We start from the raw sequence: 18,676 nt of genomic DNA, 5'->3' as shown, positions 1-18,676 counted from the left end.
GAAACTGCCCATGTGCGTGCATTCCTGAGCATAGACAGCAACCTTACCAATATGGGCAGAAGTTTTCCGCTCGCCTAGTAGCGCCCGGCTACACCGTCGGCTTTGATCTGCCCCGGGGGCTGCCTGGACGTGCAATATCTGCAAGCCAGTTGACACACACACCTATTATACTACATATGTACTATATGTGAATATATATATACTAGCTATTTAGCCCGTCCTCCAGACGGGTTTGAGTGAGGGGTCTGATTTGAGGATCGGTTTTAACCAGTTTATCTCTGCACTTCTATTTGAGGATGTATTTAATTTTACAGTAAACGAAAAATACTGATATTTAGACCTGCAGTCATATAATCAACTATTTGTTTCAAAAAAGTTGTATCTAAATATATATAAAACTGACATTTGTACCTTAAATGACTGTAATTTAAAAAAAAAGGGAATGGGGTGATTTCATAGTACAATTCACTATTTAGATCTTAATTTTTGAACATATTTTCTGTTAGAACGCATCAAAAAATAAGGTGAAATTCCTTAAAAGAAAAATGTATTGAGTAGTTTTGAACGATATATTTTCTGAAAAGTCAGTGGACGCGCGGCACGGTTACACCTCCCGTTTTGTCAAATATTGCAGCACACGCGGCACGACACACATCAACACACACGCGCGGCCGCACGCACACACCGCATTTCAACAACATACGCATGCGCAACGCCACAATCACCCGCGCACCACGCACACACACTACGCACATTTACACACAGAGCGGCGCGCACACGGCACACGGCACAACGCACTACGCACACACGCACCAGCACGCGCCAGCACGCGCACACACGACACACACCACACACACACTACACACCATCACACAACACACACATAGCATACACAGACATACACAGTACACATACATCACACAATACAACAGCAGCCGTCTCTCGTTGGGTTTGTCTTGTAATTTTCCCTGCCACAGCTGTGCGCGGCAGTGATGCTGTTTATATACACCGCAGCCGCAATGGCTTTGGTGTGTGCGTGTGTGCGCGTGCGGCGGTGGGCTGCGTGCGTGCCGTACTTGTAGCTGCTGGCTTGCCAGGGCGGATCCAGGGCCTTAGCCTATGAACATCTATTTTACCAATTTTAAGGCACATCCCCCAAAAAGGCCCGCCACACCATCTCCACAGTGGCCGACCGTAGCGCGAAGCACATTGCGGGAGATCTGGGGGCTCCCCAAGAAATTTCTAAAATGTCAAGGCGTTCCTGGCCACAAAAATGACCAGCCATTGCAGCCACACATTGTCAAGCAGCCAATAGCAAAAGATCATATGGAAGTTTTATTGCTGCCATTATTGCTGCGCCTTTGCATACCAGGCGAAAAAAAAAAACAATTAGATGGCAGAATGATTCAAGCACTTCCTCTTTTCAGATATCAAGATACCATGTAATTTGGATTTCCTTCAAGTTTCGTCAATTGAAGCAGAAGAAAAGAAAACAAATAAGAATATAGCCAAATGTCCATCAAAATGTTTTCTGCTATTTTTAGCGCAAAATTTCGAAGGCCACTTTTGAATCTAGGACCGTATTTCCCAATCGGCAAAAACGTCTGAATCGCCTCTGCTGGCCTATGCTAGTGAAGCCCCACATAATAAATGCTTATTATTATGCCTTTAATCTAATATTTAGTAGAAGCTATATTATCATTCAAAACCGCTGTGAGAAACACATTAATACTTTTAAACACAATTCAAAAGCGTTATGGGCATGTATGAGTGTGGGTATGTGTGTGCTCTAACAAACGAAACAATCGAAACAATTTGACAATCGAAACGCGTCTAAAAATGTCGAGAGCATTGGGAAGCGGGTAAGCGGTGCCGCCCCACGTTTACACCGCCCGTTGTCAAAATATATTGTACACACACGCGGCCGCACACACACACACACACACACACACTCGCGCCACGCAGCACACACGTATTCACACACATACGGGCCATGCGCACGCACAATCATCACGCGCACCCACGACACACATACCACATTTACACAGTGTGTGTATGTGTGTGTGTGTGTGTGTGTGTGTGTGTGTGTGTGTGTGTACCTGCGTGTGCGTGTGTACCTGCGTGTGCGTGTGTACCTGCGTGTGCGTGTGTACCTGCGTGTGCGTGTGTACCTGCGTGTGCGTGTGTACCTGCGTGTGCGTATGTAGCTGCGTGTGCGTGTTGTTAGGGCGCGTGTGCGTGAGAGAGGGGGTGTAATTTGTATTAATACATTACTTATATATGCTAAATCGACATTTTACATGTTTTACGTTTAATAACAAAAGTATAACACTTTTTGTGAATAACTTACAGGTGTCTTCTTCCTTCTCGTCCGGGGCGTCAGAAAGAAAATCATTCTCCTCCTCGTACTCTAAGAGAGTATCTGTGAGGATCCTTCAAAATATCGTCATTGGCGTAGTGGTGGGACCGGGAGAAAAAGCAGCGATCAACATGTTTTTGGAAAAAGACATCTACGTCATCAAATGGAGAGCGCAGTTCTTTGCTGCTGGCTACGTCAGAGTCAAGTGGTGTAACCGGTAGGTAAAGTTCTCATGGTGTGAGTCCCCGTGTTTACGTCAAATTATAATGGCGCTATAGCCAGCACAACTAGCAAACGAATAAAGTCGAATATAGAAGCGAAATGTAATACGTTTTAATGCTCTCATCTGCACTTACTCGCATTTCGGTTAGTTTCATACGAGAATTACAGAACGAGAAGATTTCAAACAACCCAGCTGGAGACAATACTTACAACCATAAGAACTTAATCAACGAACAATTATAATGATTAATGAATAATGATTAATAAATTAAAATTAATTTTAAGTTGTTAAAATATGCGCGCGCTGTTACAGGTGGGCAACGCTTCACATCAGCCAGCTGTTAGACCAGCGAGAACGCGAGTTCTTCGCTTTCGGGACAATAAAATATCACGACCGCTACCAGTGGGTTGCCAAGTTGACCGTCTACGATAAGCACGGAAACCTGCTCGGCAGCCCTCCCCAGACGCCTTTGCCGAACGCTCCGCCGCCGCGTCTCAGCACTAGCGACCTCGTGGTTCCATCTATTAACCGTGGAAATAAGCCGAGCGTGGGGAAGAAACGGTGGTGGAACCAGAGCTCTCGGAAAGAACGCCGTGATAAATTGTATAGCTTTCCTACGAGGGTGTTGCCCACATCAAACACGCATCGAAGGAAACAAGACCGCCGCGGTCCTGTTATAAAAGAATTGAACGTCTCCTAGTCGCGTTGTCTGCTCCGCACTATAATCTATTGTTGTGTTGTAGATAATAAGCGATGGGCGCGATGGGCGCGTTGCGATCCGAACATCGGGTCTCTGGAGTGTGTCATGACGCCAACGAGCGGCTTGCTCTCAGAAAATCTGCTCAAAACTCATTTAATACGTTTACATCATGTTTGAGATATAATTGGTATATATCATAGCTGTTTAGTAGAAGTTACTGTAAGAAAGCACGATTTATAATTAACTTATTGTTTATGTAACAAATCGCCGCACTGAAGAACATTTTAATATTTTATTTAAATAGCAATATTCCACGAGGGACCGTTATCATCTGTTGATGTGTATAATTCATTGTATTATTTGCTTCATAAAATTATTTAATGATCTATTCTACATCCATTTTTGTCCATTTTCACAATTGAAGATTTGCCATTTGATTATTTGAATTACATCTAAACATTACCAACATTTGTTTAGACAGTGCTAATAATTAACAGCTTATCTCAACTAACTCGGCGAGGGTTTATCAACCTGATTTCACCAGCATCATAAACCTGTAGCCACGTACATTCCCTGTGGAGACATTGAATGATTCATATGTCTATAAAGACTATATTATACTAAAGCACTTACTTATTTTGTGTGAAAATGCATCATTAAATATTTCAATCAATCTACTTGTATAGCCATCAGCTACAGTTCAGTTATTCATGTATTTATAATTACACCAGCATTAATATTATGTTTCATACACGTACGCGGTTTGATGTTACTGTTCAGAAGTCTGCTTTGTTATTCTCTAATGTTACATTTGTAGTTGTCCTCCTGTCAAATTTCGTTTTTCTTCTATCGATTGTCGTCTCCCATTTTACTATGTATATTTTCAGTTTGTGTTAGTTGCCATAACTCTAACTGAATGTTGCTGCCGTGTTTGTAGACATCGTTGCAGTAATTTATGTTCGTACTCGTGTCATACCTATACCCATACACGGACAATAATTCACCTTTATTCTAACGCATTTGCAAATGACCTGTTATGTCTGTTTCGTTCTTTGCATTCACATGTTTTGAAGTGCCTGTGATACAAATAAAACAATAGTATTATAAAAAAAATTATTATTATTATGATTATTATTATTACTGCTGCTGCAGTTGTACATAGATAGCGGACTTCTCTTGTTATATGGCGCTGTTGTTGTTGTTGTTGTTGTTGTTGTTGTTGTTGTTGTTGTTGTCTTTGTCGTCGTTGCAGTCGTTGTTATCCCTGTTGTATTTATTGTCTTCGTTTTTATCTTTGATAGAACTTTTCGCGGTAATGTAGACGGGTGTCGATCATAGATAAACTAAACAACTATAACCATCTCATTATTTTCTATAGAGGAAAATACATGCTAGATATAGTAGGTAATGCAAGTTTTTGTTCATCGTCTGCGTGATGCCAGAATTTAATATCCCCGTGTACGTGTTCGCGAGAGTTAGGCGGAGTATATCACTGAGATGGGGCGAACCCTCTAATTCTGATAGCACGAACGGTCTCCGTCACGCGTGACGAGTCTTACGCCTGCACAGACAAACAGGCGCTAGTAGACACATCGCATCATGTCTGCCGCTACGGGCATCGACTGACGATACCAACAGCTAGCGTGCTTGCTTATATAACCAGTGGTTATGCAACATAGAATGCTCTAGCAAAAGCTGATCAGTGCGCTAGGCGTGATAAAGACGCTATGATAGAAAAAGGCGGCGTGTAGACGGGATTAACAAGTTGGTATATGTACGCTCCAGACCGCTCTGCTGTTGACGCATTCTAGCGTTTCTTTCTGGGTGTCACAGTTATTCTTTGTGAAGTCCGAAGGAAGCGCCGATGTCCTAGTTAAACTGTCACACACGGCGGCGCGCGCGCACACACACACGACATCACATCACAACACACAAACAAACACTAACCGACACACACACACAACACAACAACATAACACACACACTATGCGCGCCGCATATACTATATATATATACATATATATATACATACACGCGCGCACACACGCACGCACGCAATCTCAGAAAATTGTGAAAAAAATCACAAAGATAGAAAATCAGAGAGTTTTCTTGTTCCCAAAAATCTAATCAGCAGTTCCCTTGTTCCCTGAAAATAATTTGACAATATCCAGTTCCCTGAAAGTTAATACTGCTGTTCCCTTGTGCCTTAAAACCCATGGGAGGGGCTCAAGTGTCATTGATCGTCACCGTAGTCGACTATGATAGGATCGGATCCTCGGATTCCATTGGCCGCGTCATTCTCGGCTGCAACTCCACCGGTCGGTGCTGCTTCATTGGAGCGACATGTTGGCCTCGCTACGCAAACTGATCGCACAGTGGCAAAACATGCTCGAACTGGACAATGGCAAGAAGGCCTGGGGCGACGGCGGCGGGCTGCAACATATGCGCCGAATATGGTCCACACTGACCAGCTTGGACGTCTGTTTTCCCACGCTGGTCATGATTCTAATGGTCGGCATCCCGCCGGAAAAGAAATGCGCTTAAGCGCCCTCTATACTGACATTTGGTAATTTTGTTCTTCGATTGGATTTCACTGAAAGTCTTCGGCTAAGTTTTAACGCAATTATTTTGTCCAGACCATGGTTTTTGCTTCTAATTTATGGCTTCGTCAATGAGGTTTTAAGGCGTTCCTTTATCAGTTTCCTGAAGCGTGTATATGCAGCTGTATAGTTACAATCATAATGTTGCATACTCATCGAATTGTGTCGGAGACAAATAGGAAAATACGTGATTAGATCCGTATATGTATCTGCTGTTGCGAATGGTCTAAGATGTGTCTATGTACGAGATATTAAAAGCCAGTAAAGTAGCTGTTGTGATCACGAAACCTTTGCGTCTAGGATTAGTATTGACAGAAGGAAAATTGTTCCATAGCCGAATCAATAGCCGTATAAAATCGTTGATGCATTCACGTGGGATCAGTTCGTAACGCTGCGTATAATAATTAAAGTATTCAGGTACACTTGAAGTCGAGACTGTTTGAGATGTATGCGTGTTTATTGTGATGTTAATCAGGGAATAGTTGTGTAGTTAATTTTGTTTGTACAAGTGTTGTGTCTTAGTAAACCGCAGAGTGGCGGGAATAAAGTGGAACTTATTTGGGGTTTGTGTTGTTTAGTGTTTTCCAACCAAGACTTTGCTGGCCCGAGAATAAAAGTAGCAGTTACATATTACTGAAAGGGTGGTGTGGGTATATGGACAGTGGAAAAAGATGCAAAACATTGAAGAATAAAGTAGATACTTTGCTTTTTTGGATTGCAAAGATTATATTTATTAAACATGTGTGACAGAGAAATGGAACATCTGAATAGTAATATTACGGTAAAATAAAAAGTGGAAAATAGTGGTTAAGCAAATTAGAACAAAACAAAGCATAAAACTAGAATATATATCATAACTGATACATATAGAAAGTGAACAATTTAGATTAATCTTGAGAAGAAAGTAAATATTATCAGATGTGTTTAATATTTTACGGTCTAGTTAAAAGCGTGGATAATGTAAATTATATAATGTTGAATTCGAAAACATTAATAGTATTGCTAATATATCAATTTAATATAAAAAGCAAGAAGTTAAATACTTTTAAACACTAAAATAAAAGCAGAAATAGTATACGAGTCAGTGTTACAAAATATAGAGATGATTAGATTATATTTAAACGGTTTCCACGAACTGAATGGCATCAATTTCTTTGCAATATCTCAGTCGATTGCATTGCACTGTTGAGCGAGATGTCCCCTGAAAAAGAAATTTGTATAGTTATAGTTATCTAAAAATTATACACCGAAGGTGGATTTGTGTATGTCTGTGACATTGTGCACGTTTTGAGAAAGCTTACATTTTTTAGTAAAGACTATATCGAAATGGTCTCATACCTTGCCTAATTACTGTTCATTGTTTATGTGAACAGGTAATGTGTACGATTCTGGTGTGGCATTAGCAAATTGTTTTCAGATTTAAAAATGCAGCATTTCAAGTTCAAATAACACATCAAGATCTACGATTCTTAGTCGTGTCGAAATCATGGCAGAGACAAGGGTGAAGTGTGCACAACTAGAACACTGTATATCTACACAGCTTGCACGTAGTAGATATTTTGCGAACTTTTAACAGGAACTATGAATCGATTACCATGTAACGGCCCTTTCGCTCAGAGTAGCGTTTAAACCCCCATGTGGTTACTTTCGTGAATGTGGAGGTACACTCTTAAAAATTAACAGAGGTCTTCTTGAGGATGTTGTCTAATCATTTCTAGCAAGAAATCTGTAATTTGTTGTCAGAAAGGCGAGACAAAACGTGTTTTAACCGAAGGTACTCACTTTGTTTTGACTGTTTCTCGCGATTTCAACGCTCGCGTATTTCACGCGATTTCACTTACAATCCGTCTGCTACGGCCCTCACATTTCTCTTCGTATTTCCGCGCGTCATTTACGCACTTATATGACGTGGTGTCCGCAGTCAATTACCTCAACAAACGTTGATATTGGGTATTTTCCGCGAAAGCATGAATACACAGCTCTAGATATCGCCATTTCTGTACATTTGAGATTTGACTCTGACTGTTGCGTGCACAGGCACTTGAAGCGTTTCAATAAAATATAATGCTAACTAAATACGAAATCTAGTTACTACTAAATTTCTAAAGGAATTCTTCACCCTACACCAAACCTGGTTGATACTAGTACAGTTATATATGAATAAATAATAAAATATATTTATACCGATTTGTTTTTGTCTTTCTTGTTAATTCGCCGTTGCAATAGGGCTTTAGGTACCACGGTGGGAAATCCACAAATGAGCGCTGGGACAGGGTCAGAATAAGATCGTATTTGAGTGTCTGCGTGCGCTTGAATTTTTTATTTCTTATTAGAAAGGGTTAGAACCATTTGCAATTGTTAATTTCAAAAACTAGAATTTTTTCTGAATCCGACAGTGTAAACGGCTCGTCCGAGGTGCGTTGCTGAGGCGGCCCAGGAATTTTCAAAGAAAGCCTACTTTTTGTGCAGATTCACATTGTAAATTGGGCATTTCGAGTGTGTGCTGGCAAAATTTTGTTTACAAAAAAAATTATGGAAGCATTTTTGTGTTAATAACATATATAGTGTCACTTGCGACTTGGATTCAGAGGATGGCATTGTTATTTATAAAAAAAATAATTGTTTTGCTGATTTAAGGGATTCTTTTCGTAAGTATCGCCGCCTATGGAAAATGATTGCCCGGTGTAGAACCTTAACCGTGTTGTAAATAAATGCCATTATTTTCCAATTAATTTGCGTGTCGATCGAAAACGAAGCATCAAGCCAAATTTTTTTTTGCTGCAAAATTTCGGACATTTTTGCTTTGTTATAATTAATAGCATACGTTCTGTTTGCAAAAAAGTACAGCGAAAAATTGCATAAAAACCACTGTTGGTGTTGCATCGTATCTGGTGTCTGACCATGCACATCAGGTACTGATACGAGTGCCTATAGCTCTCTCTCCCCCCGAACCCCCCCTCTCGAAAAGCTACAAAAAAAACTTTCCCCCCCCCCCCCAGAAAAGCATTGAAACCCCCCCGAAAAGCTATAGTTCTAGATCTTGCCCGGCTGCAACAATGCTGTCTGTGGCCACTTGCACTACTCTGTCGGTGTGTTCTGGAACTTACATCCTAACTCTAAGTGAGATTACCGATTAACTAATAGTACAGATGTGTGACGAGAATGCATGCAGATAGGCGAACTTGTTGCGACGGTTATCGAGTAGGCCTACGCTGTGGCTATATGCCCGGCAGCTCTTCGATTTCCTAAATACTCGGCAGTTCCTAACCCTAACCCTAGCCCTAACTCTAACCCTAACCCTAACCCTAACCCTAACCCTAACCCTAACCCTAACCCTAATCCTTGTTTACTTGAGATAACGCTAAAAATTAAAAACTGCCGGGCATTTAGGAAATCAAAGACCGTGCCCGGCAGCCGTCAGATGTATGCCGGCTGCCGGGCATATAGCCACTCTGTTCCTGTTCTACTAGGTACTTCTACAGACTGACTGGCTGGTTGCCGGAGGTGCGTGCGGCCACGGCGAACTCGTACGTCTTCCCCTGTACATGGGGGCATGCTGTAGACTTGACAGCCTTGCAAGGGACTTCTTCTCTCTGCTGCCATGCCTTGTTTTCTCACGTGAGATCGGCACCACAGGTAAGACTGTGGGCGGCATGGTCTTTAATAGATTAGTTTTATAGCTAAGCGACCTTTTTTCGATTCTACAGCCGGCTGTATCTTAGGTTGGCACTGCCCTCACTTTGCACCAGGTGGCGACTTATGCAGTGCTCTTATGAAGAGGACAGAGAAGGTGACAGCAATCTAACGACAGTCGAACGGTTGCCGGCGTCGATCGCCTCCATCCTGCTGTTGCATTCGTATTGCATGGCAGCCATGTCGAAAGTGCTCTTTAACAGTTGTTTCCTAGAGCACTTGTCCCGAGCTTCTTCGGAGACTGCGTTGGCCTCGGCGGTGACTCTTGCATGCACTGCGTGACCTTCGACGAGCAGAAGTTACTTGTTTTTCAAGCGATTTGCGATTGGTTTGCCTGCTCTGTCTTCAGCGATTTCTGGCATAGCCAAAATGTTGCTGGGGGATCAATGTAAATTAGTATCAGCAGAGCTGTCTGTTACGCAGGTTTTCAGTGAAAAAAAATCAGTTCTACGTCATTTATGCTTGTATATGTGCCGGAAAGCATGGCCCTGTACGAAACACACAGGCTGTGGATTCCAGTAGCTCAAGTTGGGGTCAACACTTTTTCTCTGATAAGAAATGCCACGACTGCTAATTGCCTGTTTACTATGGAATGTTACTATAGAGCTGCCACCTGCTGATAGAGACAGACTGACGCCACGTTCTTTTTAGTATGAGCAATTAACTATTGAAAATATAGGAAAACATGGGGTTGGGGAATTTATTCTTAAAAATCAAAGGTCAAGGGGTCAAACTTAAAACTGTTAAATTCTAATTGGGAGGTGTCTACTACACCGTTGTGATTGAAAACTGATAGTTGATATTGTCTTCTTTTTTGTTGCATTGCAGTTCGAAAGTCGACGAAATTCGAGGTTTTAGCCGGCCGGTGACCGAATAGAGAGAGGACGTCGTGACACGGATTTATTCATAGATGGTAACTGGCATGCACGACAAACATTTTTTTACTGTGACCTCACAACGTGTTTAGGTTAGTATATATGGAAGCGAAAGATTTTTTGCGGAAAAAATTCACCCGCTTAAGCTAGCCAAGACACAGATGTCAGAACTCTGCCATGTTTTTCTGCCACCAGCGGCGCCAGCAGTATGAATGACCAATGTGCTATTGTTTCGCAGCCAACACGTATGTAAATACCATAGAAATAATATAGTTATCTATATTATTGTATCCCCCGAACGAAGTTCGTGGGGATACTATGGGTTTGGCATCGTCGCGCCGCCGCCGCCGCCGCAGAGATTTCCTTGTGAACGCTCTACCGGCTGCAGTTCTTCTCGGATCATCTTCAAATTTCGCATGAATGTGCGTTATTGTAAAGCAAAGACGCCTATCGTTTTTGGTGTGGGCGGAGTCATCGTTGCCATGGTAACAACATTTTTTGTCGAAATATTCTAGAACCTGTAAAAACTGCCCACCAGGTCACTGCGACTTTTATTTCACCTTTACCTTGACCTTGATCATATTTCCCTTCCTTCTCTCTAACTCAGCCCCAAATTGACCTAGCGCGACCAAACTTGGTATGCTTACACATCTTGGGGAGAAGGTCTGTAGCATACCAAAAACACCACTGCCCTTGAACTTAGTTTGACCTTCACCGTCGACTTACATTTCCTCTTCGGCCTCCTAGGGTAACCAGATTCCATATACTTGCACATCTGAGGCACACCAGTTGTCTAACAAACCTTTGTCTTTGTGACTTATTTAACTGGGTAAAAACAGCACAAGTTACAGGTTCTACAATATTTCCACAAAAATGTTGTTACCATGGCAACGATGACTCCACCCACACCAAAAACGATTGGCGTCTTCGCTTTACCATAACGCACCTTCATGCCAAATTTGAAGATCATCCGAGATCGGGTAAAAACTGCCCAACAGGTCACTGCGAATTTTATTTCACCTTTACCTTGACCTTGATCATATTTCCCGTCCGCTCTCTAACTCAGCCCCTAATTGACCTAGCGCGACCAAACTTGGTATGCTTACACATCTTGGGGAGAAGGTCTGTCGCATACCAAAACCACCACTGCCCTTAACCTTAGTTTGACCTTTACCGTCGACTTACATTTTCTCTTCGGCCTCCTAGGGTAACCAGATTCCATATACTTGCACATCTGAGGCACAACCTTTGTCTTTGTGACATATTTAACGTTACCTGCCTTCTACGTCCTTACAGAGATATTCCATTTATACGAGATCACGGGGGATACATGTAGTTGGCGACAACTGCTCGTTTCTAGTTTCTATGGTAAATACTATGCACATCATAACATTGTAAGCTTATAACCTCATTAAACCTGTAATATATAATTATAATATGAAATATAGGCGCATAGCCGAATGTGTGTGCGTGTGTGTGTGTGTGTGTGTGTGTGTGTGTGCGTGTGTGTGCGCGCGTGCGTGTGTGTGTGTGCGTGTGTGTGTATGTGTGTGTGTGCGTGGCACTGCGCGCGCGCGTGTGTATATGTATATGTTCGTGCGTGTGTGCGCGCGCGTGTGTGTGTGTGTACGTGTCACTGCGTGCGCGCGCGTGTGTATATGTATGTGTTCGTGCGTGTGTGTGCGTGTGTGTGTGCGCGCGCGTGTGTGTGTGCGCGCGCGTGCGTGCGTGTACCAGTGTGTGTGTGTGTGTGTGTGTGTGTGTGTGTGTGTGCGTGGCACTGCGTGCGCGCGCATGTGTATATGTATGTGTTCGTGCGTGTGTGGGCGTGTGTGGGCGCGCGTGTGCCAGCGTGTGTGCGTGCGCGTGTGTGTGTGTGTGTGTGCGCGTGCGTGTGCCAGCGTGTGTGTGTGTGACATCGCTGCTACAATATACAGCGCACACTGCGCTACATTTTGTTTTTGTAGGGTTTAAATACACCGCAAGTCCTTCACTAATTTTACCGAGACCCTGCAGAGGTTTCGCTAAAGTTGTTCGCTAAATAACGAATAACTTTAGCGAACGGAGCTTTGTGAAACACGCGCGGACGTGTTCTTCGCTATTTACTGCAGCTCCGATGATACGCGTGTCTACCCGTTTGCCCCGTCGGGCCGCGGGCAACCGTTAAGCTCGAGCCCTGATTCATTCCATAGATGTAGCTAGATGTATTTAATTATATTTAAAGTTTATTTTAGTTTTATTATAAATAGTAGCATGTAGTATAATAAGGTAGGTACTGAGAATAATTTACAATACACTTTACCTCTATCGCACGCTTCTTGGCTGCTCTATAGCCAAGCTTGCTAGCTTGGGTTTTACAACCACTTTTAAAGTGTGTGAATATGGAGGGTACGGCTCCCGGTTTAAGTTGAGGATTGTGTGCTATTCCAACCTTTCTTCGGGCGATGGTTGACTACAAAAGAAAATTATAGGCGTCTATAATAGACATTCCTTTCTTAGTCCATATTATTATAACCATATTAATTAGCCGAATTAGTATTACTATTACCTCAGTGAAACAGTTATTCGTAAAGTGGTTGGAACAAAGATAAACCACTGAAGGGAGGTTGGTCTTTGGTCTCCCAATTCTTTTAAACCAAGCCTCCCTTACTTGAGAAGTTGCCCGTTTCGGCCAGCTATGGAACGATATTGGTGGACGGCTGGACCCGGCATGAGCTCACGCTTGCCATGTAATTGGATACTCACTAGTTGCCGAGCAGCCCACGGCTGCGCACGTAGGTATGACTATTTATTATTATAATTACCATAATTATGTTTATTATATAAGTCCATAGAAATAAATATAAACATGTATATACATCTATTTCCATGCAAAGGTCAGCTTAATGACGCTCGCCATTCGGCTATGCCTATATTTCATATTATAATAATATATTACAGGTTTAATGAAGTTACAAGCTTACAATGTTATGATGTGCATAGTATTTACCATAGAAATAATATAGATAACTATATTATTTCTATTGTATTTACATACGTGTTGGCGGCGAAGCAATAGAACATTGGTCATTCATACTGCTGGTGCCGCTGGTGGCAGAGAAACATGGCAGCGTTCTGAAATCTGTGTCTTGGCTAGCTAAAGCCCTATTGCAACGGCGAATTAACAAGGAACACAAAAACAAATCGGTTTAATGTTTCTATACTCTTTTTCACCTATTATTGCCGACAGTTTCCTGTAAATTCCGCTTAATTCCGTAAATTATTAAACGCTGTCAGCCGCTATTACTCTCGCGGCCCCACTGTTACTGTAATACACAACTAGTGTGTAGTAGTTGTTACACTATATATATATTAGTGTAAGCGTGCAACAGTGGAGCCGCGAGAGCAATGGCGCCGGCAGCTTATATTGTACTACTATATATATTAGTGTAAGCGTGCAACAGTGGAGCCGCGAGAGCAATGGCGGCTGACAGCGTATATGGTTGCACGTATAGGATTTGGACGGAATTTACAGGAAGCTGTCGGCAATAATAGGTGAAAGAGAGTATAGAAACATTAAGAATTTGGTAGTAAATAGATTCCGTATTTAGATAGCATTATATTTTATTGAAACGCTTCAAATGCCTCTGATTGCGTGGTGCCGTCTAACGTTCGTCTAGTTCTATGACAGCGTGTGTGCATGTGTACCATGGCTGTGTACCTGGCGGCGCGGCGGCGGCACACACACACACACACACACACACACACACACACACACACCACACCACACACCAACATATATAATATATACTATATATATATATATGCGTATTATAGTGTTTATATATATAGTGCGTGTGTGAATACAGGCCTGAGTGAAGGTCATACCAGAGACACTCGTCGAAAATACATAAGTATAGTTAATGTAAGTAGCGTAAGAAATCCCACGCACAGACGCGCACATGCAAGCATGTACACAAATAAATGCACCCCACAAACTTAATAAGCACCAGAATGCATGCCCCGCACAGCGCGTATGTACACACGTATTCACACCCGTACGTGTATAATAGCGCACACACTCAGGCGTTATCAGGTGCACACGCAGGTGCGCGTATATGGCAGCCATTTGTATCATAATTCGAGAAACCACGGTTCCTCGCACGAAACCAAGGTTTCGTGCCTCACAAAAAAACGCTAGTTTCTTGCTCAAGAAACACCAGGGTTCTTGCCATGAAACTAGTTCGTGGCACGAAACACTGAGTTTCTAGGCCCTATAACCGCAGTTATTAGCTGCGAATCTGTATTTCGCTGCCAGGGCGACAAGAAACTAGTTTTGAGAGCAAGAACTAGGTTTTCAGCAGAAACCCACTTTCAACCGCGCATATTTGTATCGATAATTCGAGAAACCACGGTTGCTCTGCACGAAATCAGGTTTGCGTGCTCACAAAAGACCTAGTTATTCTTGCTCAAGCAAAACCAGGGTTCTTGCCATGAAATAGGTTCGTGGCACGACAACCCCTAGTGTTTCTAACCCTATAACCGCAGTTATGCTGGAATCTATAGTTTTCGTGAGCAAGACAACTAGGTTTTGAAAGCAAGAAACCTAGGTTTCAGCCAAGAAAACCAGCTTTCAAACCGCGCCATTTTGTAAATCATAATTCGAGAAACCATACGTTTCGAGCGACGAAACGCAGGTTTTTCGTGCTCCACAAACCAGGTTTCTGGCCATGCGAACTAGGTTTCAGTGGGCATAGAAAACGTGGTTTCTAGCCCTATAACCGCAGTTATAGCTGGAATCTAGTTTCTTGAGCAAGAAACTAGTTTTGGGAGCAAGAAACGGCCAACTTTCCAAACCGCGCCATTGTTGTATCATAATTCGAGACCATAGTTTTCGTAGTGTACGAAACCGTAGTTCGTCGTTGCAAAAGGCCCGTATCTAGATCGTAATCCCGAGCGTGACGTCAGCGTAGTTCAGCCACTCGGGGCAACTGCTCAGTAAATACTATAGAAAATAACATACTAGTTATGGCTTATCTTACATTAAATATGTATAAATAAATTAAATATCCTGTGGCTATTAAATGATGAGAGTGTACGTGCGTGTATCTGCGTGTACGCGCGCGTGCACGTGCGTGTACCCGCGTGTACGTGCGTGTTAACAGCGTGTAACCGCAGCGGTGTAGCCGCGTGCACGTGCGTGTACCTAGCGGTACGTGCGTGTACCCGCGTGTACCCGCGTGTACCCGCAGTGTACGGCGTGTACGTGCGTGTGCCGCGTGCACCTGCGTGTACCAGCGTGTACGTGCGTGTACGTGCGTGTACCCGCGTGTACGTGGCGTGTTACGTGGCGTGACGTGCGTATGCCGCGTGTAGCGTGCGTGTACCAAGCGTGTACGTTTTTTTTTTTTTTTTTTCCCCGCGCCCCCCGCCCCCGCCCGTTTTTAACCCGTTTGCGTTGTTTTCCCCGTTTCGTTGCCGTTGCGTTGCCCCCCGTTTTTCCCCGTTTTTGCCCCCACACGTTTCGCCCGGCCGTTTTTTTCCCCCCGCGCCGGCCACCCCGTTTTGCGTGTACCGCCGCGTCAGTGCGTGTACTCAGCGTGTACCGTGCGTGTACCCGCATCTACGTGCGTGTACCCCGCGTCACGTACGCGTGTACGTGGTGTACGTGCGTGTACCCGCGTACACGTGGGTACACGCCGTACACGCACGTAACGCGTCTCATCGCGGTAACACGCAACAGTACACGCGGGTACAACGCGGGCACACGCTACGTACACGCTGTGTACACGCACCGTGCACGCGGGTACACGCTAGTACACGCACGTACACGCGGGTAAAACCCACGTGCACGCGGGTACAACGCAGATACACGCACCGTCACTCTCGTACCATTTAATAGCACAGCATTATTTAATTTATTTATACAATATTTAATTAATTAGGCCTAACTAGTATGTTATTTATAGTATTTACTGGAGGCAGGTGGCGCCCCGAGTGCTGATACGCTGATCGTCACGCTCGGGATTACGAATCCTATGATACGGGCCAATTAGCAACGACGAAACTAGGTTTCGTCGGCTCGAAACTAGCGATTTCTCGAATTATGATACAAAATCGCGGTGTAGAGTGGGTTTCTTGCTGCCAAAACCTAGTTTCTTGCTCAACGAAATAAGGATTCCAGCTATAACTGCGGTTATAGGGCTAGAAAAACAGGTTTATGCCATGAAGACCTAGTTTCATGGCTAAAGAACCTGGTTTTGTGAGCACGAAACCTGGTTTCGTCGCTCGTAAACTATGTTTCTCGAATTATGATACAAATGGGCGCGTTGAGAAAGTGCGGTTTCTTGCTGAAACCTAGGTTCTTGGCTCGCGCAAAACTAGTTTCTTGCTCAAAGAAACTAAAGATCCAGCTATAACTGCGGTGATAGGCTAGAAACTAAGTTTGGTGAGCACGAACCTGTTTCGTGCGACGAACGTGGTTTCTCGAATTATGATACAAATGCGCGGTTGAAAGTGGGTTTCTTGCTGAAACTAGGTTCTTGCTCAAACGCTAGGTTTCTTGTTCAAGAACTAGATTCCAGCTATAAGCTAGCGGTATAGGCTAGAACCAGGTTTCGTGCCACGAAACCTAGTTTCCATGCAAGAACCCTGGTTTCTTGAGCAAGAAACTAGGTTTGTGAGCCCCGAACCTGGTTTCGTGTCGAGGAACTCGTGGTTTCTCGAATTATGATACAAATGGCTTGCCATACGCGTATACGCACTCACGCACGAGCTCAAGCAAATATTTATCTATGCACGCAGCACGTACACTCATATACTAGTGTTATCTGTCCATCTGTACATTGTATGGAAGTGGCGCTTTAGAGATATATAACTCACCCCATTGCCGGCAGGACATAGCACATTTCAGGTTGTTGTTGGCGCCGTCTATGCGTCTGTAGCTGCCAATGAAGTCGTTCGAGAATTGGAAGCAGCCTTGGTAGATTATACCGTAGTCTAGCGGCTTTTTGCCACTCTGAGCCGAAAATATACCACCATCTCCATAGTTGAGCCCAACCGCGTTGAAATGGCCATAATTCGCGTCGATTGTGTAACCTAGCCTGACACGCACACATATGATTGCATACGTTACAGATTACTTTGCATGTATCATGAAATACGCATATGCGGAAAATATTACAACCAAAACGACAAGACGGGATATAAAGATACTATATATATATATATTATATATATATATATATATATATGCGCTATAAAGACTTTGACCCAAGTATTAGGAGAGTTATGAGAGGTCGCCACCCGCAGAGAAACTCCCTATACGTACAACGAAAATAGATTTTTAACAAGAAATACTCTTATAGTCGCAAGACATTACTAGCTGATATCTTACGTAAAAGACACAGAATAGGACTATCACGTTGCTATAGCCATCGTCACGGGCGCGGGACTAAACCTGAAATATATTTAGTTGAGCGGCTATAGTAAAGAAATACTCGTGAAATCATGCATTCGGTATTTTGACATATTAACTGGGCTAATTAGGAATCGTTATCGGCCTACAATATGGCACATAGGGACACTCAAATTAGCGTGTGCAATCACAGTGTAAAACCACACAGGGTTTGTCATTCCGATCCTGGGATGAGCGACACTATATTAAATCAACGCAAATATGCGGATATCTTGGTTACGCACGCATGTACTGAGTGCATGTTATGAATATTTATTTGTTTACTGGCTAAAAAAGCAATAGGCCTCATGTTGTCTCTGGTCGCGGACTACGGAATATTAGTATGTGTGTGTGTGTGTGTGTGTGTGTGTGTGGCGTGCGTGCGTGCGCGCGCGCGCGCGCGCGTGTGTTGTGTGTGTGTGTGTGTGTGGTGTGTGTGTGTGCAGGACCCGTACGCCATGGGGGCAGGGGGGTTCGGGGGGTTCGACGAACGCCCCCGAGCCCTTCCCCAAGCAAAACTTTTTTTTTTTAAATTTGGTCAAGAATTTCACGCTCATCGCTCCATTTTGTGTAATAATTGCTAAAAATCTCCATCGTGCGGGAGGGTGAACCCGTGAAACACCCCCCTCGCCACACCCCTCTCCCGCTCGGTCGCTTGCTCGCTCGCCTGGTCGATTCCGCGCCCGTGAGCAGGGGCGTGTAGCAGGGGGGTCAGGGGAGTTCGGACCGCCCCTTGCTCCGCAGAAACGCATCTGAGGGGTGTAATTTTAAAAAAACATTTCTGGGGGGAG

The 18,676-nt window shown here is 43.6% G+C and overlaps 1 protein-coding gene across 1 annotated transcript in view; it reads left to right on the top strand.

Annotated features, from left to right (window-relative positions):
* Positions 1-4,388, top strand: part of LOC106804757 — a 51,525-nt gene extending 47,137 nt beyond the window's left edge. The window contains exons 6-7 of the mRNA XM_014806079.1: positions 2,353-2,576; positions 2,895-4,388. Coding sequence (XP_014661565.1) covers positions 2,353-2,576; positions 2,895-3,282 — 612 coding nt within the window. The 3' untranslated portion in view covers positions 3,283-4,388. The remainder of the gene's footprint in view (positions 1-2,352; positions 2,577-2,894) is intronic.
* The last annotated feature ends 14,288 nt before the right edge of the window (positions 4,389-18,676 follow it).

Source organism: Priapulus caudatus, unplaced genomic scaffold (assembly GCF_000485595.1).
Source record: "Priapulus caudatus unplaced genomic scaffold, Priapulus_caudatus-5.0.1 Scaffold86, whole genome shotgun sequence".
NCBI lineage: Eukaryota > Metazoa > Priapulida > Priapulimorpha > Priapulimorphida > Priapulidae > Priapulus > Priapulus caudatus.
The sequence above is the reverse complement of the archived record's forward strand: the minus strand, read 5'-3'. Positions and strand labels throughout refer to the sequence as shown.